Here is a 6880-nt window from a genome sequence, read left to right as displayed (position 1 = left end):
ATTTCATTGCTGCTCTCAGCTCTTTATTCTAATCCTGAGAGGGTTCTGGGAGTTTGCCACATCCCCAAAGCTGCAGACTCCCTCCTCCCTCCAAGTACCAGACAGAACTGGCCACAAATCCTCCTAATCTCCCATGTCTTTGTGGCCCAGTAGCACTGAGCCCAGCAACGAGGAGACCACATCTCATCCATACACCCAGCAGTGACCACCGGCTGGTACCCACTTGGCCTCATCAATGGGAAACAGCAAGAGCGGGGCCTTGTCCAAAGACATCCTGAAGGAGCTGCAGCTGACCACCAAGTTCACAGAGGACGAGCTGTGTGCCTGGTACCAGTCCTTCCTCCACGGATACCCCAGCGGCCGCATCACACGGCAGGAGTTTGAGAGTGTCTACTCCAAGTTCTTCCCCGACGCTGATCCCAAGACCTACGCCCAGCATGTGTTCCGCAGCTTCGACACCAACAACGATGGTACCCTGGACTTTAAGGAGTATGTCATTGCCCTACACATGACCACCATGGGCAAGACCAACCAGAAGCTAGAGTGGGCCTTCTTGCTGTACGATGTGGATGGCGACGGCTCTATCAGCAAAAGCGAAGTGTATGAGATCGTCATGGTCAGTATCAGCCCCCGCCCTTCCTGGCTTGAGTGGGGGGCTGGGGTCACGGGCTTCAGGCTCCTGGCTACTGCTGCCCAGAAAGGGCTAGAGCTTCAGAGAGGCCAGGCCGGGTGTGGAGGGTGGACTAGGGGATGCGGACTTTGTGCCTTTAGGATTCTGACCACCTGACGAGGAAGGGTCTTTAATAGACTAACACTAGGGAGTCCTGGTGCGGTGCTGGGGCTAAGTACTGGACTGCAAGGTTGGCGGCTCAAAGTCACCAGCCACTCCTCGGAAACCCTGTACAGGGTCACTACGAGTCGGAAAAAACTCAACGGCACTTAACAACATAGCTTGGCCTAGAGTCCTGGTGTGTCCCCATAGGATAACACTACGCTGCTAACCTCAAGGTTGGCAGTTCAAACTCACCAGCAGTTCCATGGAAACCCTATACAGGGTCACTATGAGTCAAAAACGACTCGACAGCACTTAACAACAACAAAATACAGGCTGGGCACATTTCCGTATCTTGATTATCTTTCTAAAGATAAGCAAAGAAGAAGCTGGGTATAGCCCATTATTCCCATTTCTTCCTCCCTCTGGGCCTTTTGTCCTTCTCACAACATGTCCAACATACATGAGACGAAGTCTCTCCATTCTCCCCTTTAAGGAGCAAGCATTCTGGTATATTTCTTCCAATTCTGACTTGTTCATTCTTCTGACAATCCATGGTCTAGTCAGTCTCCTTTACCAACCCATAATTCAAATGCATCCATTCTTCTCCAGTCTTCCTTATTCATTCTACAGCTTTCACATACATATGAAAATGCCATGTGTTTGGGTCAGGCATACCTTAGTCCTCAAAGTGATATCTAGCCCAGTACAGAAAGATACAAAATGAGAAGTGAGAGTTTACATTAACCCTTCTGCACATTCCCTGGCACTTCTGAGGATCTTGTGAAAATACCGATGCCCAAGCCCAAGTCTCTGGGATTTTGATTCAGCAGGACAGGCCGGGGGCTAGACACGTGTATGCTAAACCATTTCAGAGTCCTGATGTGGCAGGTTAATACTCTGGACTGCAAGGTCAGTGAATCAAGCGCCTCGGAAACTCTATACAGGGTCGCTATGAGTCAAAACTGACTCAACAGCACTTAACAACAACAATGGCCCCTGCGGGAGTCATTGATGGAGGTAACCCAGAGCCCCTCAGGGAGGTTTTCTCAGGCTTTCCAGTCCTGCCTGCTCCTTCTAACATATCCATGCTTTCAATTTGGTACAGGCTATTTTCAAAATGATCAACCCTGAAGATGCAAAGCATCTTCCAGATGATGAAAACACACCAGAAAAGCGAGTCAAGAAGATCTGGGGATTCTTTGGAAAGAAAGATGATGATGGTATCTCTTCCTCTGTAGTTTTTGGTTTTACAGTCACGAGCTGTTTCCTAAAGACCCTTTCCGATGTCTGCTGCCACCCTGGAAGGAAGGTGGAGGGAGGATCAGTGGTGATGGTGGTTATGTGCCGTGGAGTCGGTTCTGACTCATAGCAACCCTGTGTAGTGTTTCTGAGACTGTAAATCTTTATGGGAGCAGAAAGCCTCATCTTTCTCCCATGGAACAGCTGGTAGTTTCAAACTTCTGACTTCAAGGTTATCAGGCCAAACAGGTGATTAAAAGATCCAGGATATATGCCAATGGGATTCCTGTTTAGTTCAGCAAAGCTATTTTGACCAGTTACTATGTACTGGTGTGACGCTGTGGGTTAATACGCTGTACTGCAGGGTCAGTTTGAACTATAAGGTTGGTGGTTCAATCTCATCAGCTGCTCCTCAGAAACCTTATACAGGGTTGCTATGAATCGAAATTGACTCAACAGCACTTAACAACAATTATATACTAAGGCCTTCTGGTTTGGTGCTGTAGGATCAACACTGGACTGTGAAACACAAGGTCGGCAGTTCAAACCCACCAGCTGCTCCTAGGAAACCTAGGGTTGCTATGAGTTGGAACAGGGTTGCTATGAGTTGGAACCAACTTGATGGCACTTAACAACAACAACTATGTATTAAAGGAGCCCTGGTAGAGTAGTGGCTTACAGACTGGGCTGCTAACCTCAAGGTCAGGAGTTTGAATCTACCAGTCATCCCATGGGAGAAACATGAGGTGTTCTGCTCCCATAAAGATTTACAGCCTCGGAAACTGTATACAGGGTCACTATGAGTCGGAAATGACTCCCCAGCTTCCCACCACCACCACTCTATACTAGGCACTATAAAATGCAGGAGCTCTGGTAGCGTAGTGGTTACAAATTGGGCTGCAAACCACAAGGTCAGCAGTTCGAAACTACCAGCTGTTTCGTGGGAGAAAGATGAGGCGTTCTGCTCCCCTAAAGACTTACAGTCTCGGAAACCCTGTACGGGGTCACTATGAGTCGGAACCGACTCCACAGCACATAACAACAACATAAGAATGCAACTGTGAGGAGAAAGCAGTACTTGCTTCTTCCTATATGAAACCACCTCTCCCAGGAGACCAAGAGTCTCCTGGGGGACAAGAACTTTCTCTTCTATGTCACCCTCGACCCTCACAACATCCTCAGACACAAGTCATATAGCAGGGTATAGCACAGCATAAGAGCTCAATAATTTGCATTTCTTTGGACTGAACTGTATAGAGTAGCCTAGGAGCTCTGGTAGTGTAGTGGTTATGAATCGGGCTGCGAAACACAAGGTCAGCAGTTAGAAACTTCCAGTGGTTCCACGGGAGAAAGATGTGGCGTTCTGCTCCCGTAAAGATTTACAGCCTTGGAAACCCTGTGCAGGGTCACTATGGGTCGGAACCGACTCCATGGCACTTAACAACAACAACAACAACCTGGTAAAAGAGGCATTGGTAGTTGAGTGGTAGAATCCCAGCATTCCACATATGGGACCCAAGTTCAATTTTCAGCCAGTGTAGCACCCATCTATCAATGGAGGCTCGTGAGCTACTTGATGCTGAGCAAGCTTTGGTGGAGCTTCTAGACTAAGATAGACTAGGAAGAAAGGCCTGGTGATTGATTTCCTTCTAAACTTCAGTCAATGAAAATCCTGTGGTGCATGGGGTTGCCATGCATCAGGTCCGACATGCCAGCAACCAGCCTGCTGAAAACTCCCTGACAAGCAGTGCCTAGCTGGGACAAGGCTCTCTCTTAGTCTTGACCTCAAGTAGGAGAAGTGGATTGGGGTAGGGGTGTCAGCCAGAAGCCACGGCAGGTTTCTCCCTGCTGGACCCCTCCTCTCTCATGGCCTCACTCCTAGGATGGACTTTGTCCCCTGCTTCTCAGCTGACACGGTGGGCCTAGTGTGCTTTGCTGTAATCAGTCACCTAGAACTGAAGACCCAACAAGGCAGAGCATCCACCAGTCAGAGAGGCAGCTAACACCAGCAGGCATCCCTGGGGGTGCCAGGCTTTAGCATTGTTTTTGCTGACTCAATTGTCCTGGGGAAGAGTGGGTGCTGGGGCAGGATGGGGGGGGGTCCTCTCAGGGTGGGACAGTGAGTATCATTCTTTTCATAACAGTTACATCAATCTGTACTGGGTGTACTGATTGGGTACCAGCTTGATCACATTTTGAAACAATCTGCGTTATTGGGTTTTTTTCCTCCTCATGCACAGATAAACTTACAGAGAAGGAGTTCATTGAGGGGACCCTGGCCAATGAAGAAATTCTGCGACTGATCCAGTTTGAGCCTCAAAAAGTGAAGGAAAGGTTCAATGAAAAGAAACCCTGACGTCAACTCTGCAGCTCTCGACCACCCTCCCCAGACCTACCAAGCGTGCGCGAACATTCTGTCTCTCCAGAGGCTGAGAGAGGCCTCCAAACCCACAGCACAGTTTTCTGACACACAGCAGCATCTTCCTCCACGTTCCCTTCTTCCCTCTGTCTCCCCACCCCCTGCCACGCCAGCCTACGTCTTAATCCCAGTGTCAGGTCATCTGGCACAAAGTGTCTCCCAGTGTAAGTTCTTTTGTGGGATGCTGGGTAAGCAGGTTCCAATAAAAGCAAAAGAAGCTGGTATACAGCTTGACGGGTGGTTCTTGAATTAGAAAAAGAAATTGTTTCTGTTTGCTGGACCTTAAAGACAAAGATATTTTGCAATGGCAGTTGTAGGCCACGAAGCTGGGGGACACAAGACAGAAATGGTACCACCTTCTCAGAGCTCACAGCCTTAAAGCAGTCATGAGGCATGGCTGGGGTTACCAGGGAGACCTGCAAACATTGTAGGAAGATGCAATGGGCGGATGGGGACAGACATTTCCTAATGAAGAGACATGGCAATTAAAACCCAAATGAGAGAGAGGACCATGGTGGAGGAAGGATAGAGGTGGGCAAGTGTTGTGGTTCAGAGAGCAGCCAACACTGAGAGGGAGACAGGAAGGAGCATTTCAAGAATCAGTTATGAGAAGGTCAGTGTTCTGGGAGAGCAGAGAAGGAGAGAGAGTGCAAAGTGTGAGCCAAGTCTAAAGGTAGGCAGGGGGCAGACTAGGCTAAACCACCTTTCTGGTCCATAGTATGCAATGGGGTCTTTACCATGGGGGTGGTGGGTACCATTGTGGGGGCTAGAGGAGGAGGGTTGTGTTGGTAAGGGAATCCTCTAGAGGCGAAATGTCTGGCAATAGAACTTTGCAGTTTCTCACTTGACCTGAGCCAGGGAAGTGTCAGTGGGATGCAGGAAGAGACCTCTCAGGAGATAGTCGGGAGGCGAAACCCACCTACTGGCTGTGGGGGAGGAGGAGGGAGCATCGTGAGTGTTTCTAACTCAGGCACTGGTGAATAGTGAGGGCATTTATCTAATTTCTGAGATGGGAGACCTAAGTGAAGTTGCTGGTTTCACTGGGAGATAACACGCTGACCTGTGGGTGGGATGGCCAGAGAAGATTGAGCCAGAGGCATGCCTGAGACCCTGAACTTCAGAGGTGAGGAACGGGAGGCCCAGAGGCAGGAAGCAGTTTGCTCAAGGCCAAGGCTACCACTGGCCCACATGCCTCCTCAGAGCTCCAGGGCCCAGGACACTAAGGAACACCCATGGCTGATCTTCACTGCTATGAAGGCCTATTGATTCTCCAGCCTTAAGTCCCAAATTGAAGGCAGAAAACTAGATGCCCTGGACCCTTGGCAGCTATGCAACTCCTGAGGCGGGGGTATCCTAACCCCCACCCTGGAACTTTAGCAGCTGCAATGACATTTCCATCACCGCCCCAGATTACGAGAATAACCCTAACACTTAGTGAAGGAACCTTTCCTACGGCCAGGCATCATTCCAGACATTCTGTAGGCATAATTGCATTGATAGAGGCATTATGCATTGGGCTGCTAGCCACAAGGTCAGCAATTCAAATCCACCAGCCCAACCCCTCTGCAACAGAAAGATTAGACTTTTTGCTCCAACAAAGATTATAGCCTTTGGAAGTACAGTGAGGGAGCTCTGCCGGCAACAACACAGAATACAGGACCAAACAGGCTCAGGGGATGGTCCCAGAACTCTGAACCACATATAAAGGAATATTTAGAAGGTTGGAAGACTTACAGCTGGGAAGTTTGTGGCAGAAGCAAGAAATCCATGGCTTTCTGGTTCAGGACGCTCAGCTCCTCCAGGAGCCGCCATTTTGAGTGGGGCCAAGCGGGGAAAGGATCAGAGCAGCCACGGACGCCTGGCAAAGCTGCAGAGATAGAGGTGTGGACATTCTTTTCTTGTCTTTTTTTTTAGTATCTGTTCGCTGGTCCCTGGCTGTCTGCGTACTTCCATTCTGGTAACTATAGGGGTGTCTGAGCTAGTGGACAACCCAGCCGCACCCTCGGAGGGTTCTACTACGCATGTGCGCAGATCTCCTTGAAATTTAAAAAGACAGTTTCCACTTAAAACCAAATGGCCGACAGATACTCAGCCCAAGAGCGGGCCTTGAACTTTTCTTGTTTGTTTTTTTGTTCGTTTTTTAACACGGGAAAGAGAAAGAGAGGGCTGTAGTGAGGGAAAGAGAGTTTAAAAGTAAAATAGGCTGAAGTCCTGAGGTGTAGCATAACAACAAACAACGGCATCTTGGAATCTCTCGGGCAGCTTTAAAGGCAGGAAACTGGTGATTGGACATTAAAGTCATACTCATATTGTTGTTGTTATGTGCTGTGGAGTCGGTTCCGACTCATAGCGACCCTGTACAGGATTTCCGAGGCTGTAAATCTTTACGGGAGCAGAAAGCCTCATCTTTCTCCCGCGGAACAGCTGGTAGTTTCGAACTGCTGACC

The 6880-nt window shown here is 49.1% G+C and overlaps 1 protein-coding gene across 1 annotated transcript; it reads left to right on the top strand.

Moving 5' to 3' along the window:
• Positions 1-235: 235 nt before the first annotated feature.
• Positions 236-4370, top strand: RCVRN (recoverin). Its single transcript, XM_006863424.1, has 3 exons — positions 236-616; positions 1881-1995; positions 4255-4370. Exons 1-3 carry the CDS (start codon positions 236-238, stop codon positions 4368-4370), a joined length of 612 nt encoding a protein of 203 aa, XP_006863486.1.
• The last annotated feature ends 2510 nt before the right edge of the window (positions 4371-6880 follow it).

This window comes from Chrysochloris asiatica, unplaced genomic scaffold (genome assembly GCF_000296735.1).
Source record: "Chrysochloris asiatica unplaced genomic scaffold, ChrAsi1.0 scaffold00054, whole genome shotgun sequence".
NCBI classification, from domain to species: Eukaryota; Metazoa; Chordata; class Mammalia; order Afrosoricida; family Chrysochloridae; genus Chrysochloris; species Chrysochloris asiatica.
Note: the sequence above shows the minus strand (reverse complement) of the source record. Positions and strands in the feature narration are given on the sequence as shown.

Excerpts from the sequence above, each read along its gene's own strand:
- RCVRN (XM_006863424.1), top strand. The coding sequence starts at position 236 with ATGGGAAACAGCAAGAGCGGGGCCTTGTCCAAAGACATCCTGAAGGAG. Across the intron at positions 617-1,880 it reads AAGTGTATGAGATCGTCATG|GCTATTTTCAAAATGATCAA; the intron begins GTCAGTATCAGC and ends AATTTGGTACAG. Across the intron at positions 1,996-4,254 it reads TGGAAAGAAAGATGATGATG|ATAAACTTACAGAGAAGGAG; the intron begins GTATCTCTTCCT and ends CCTCATGCACAG.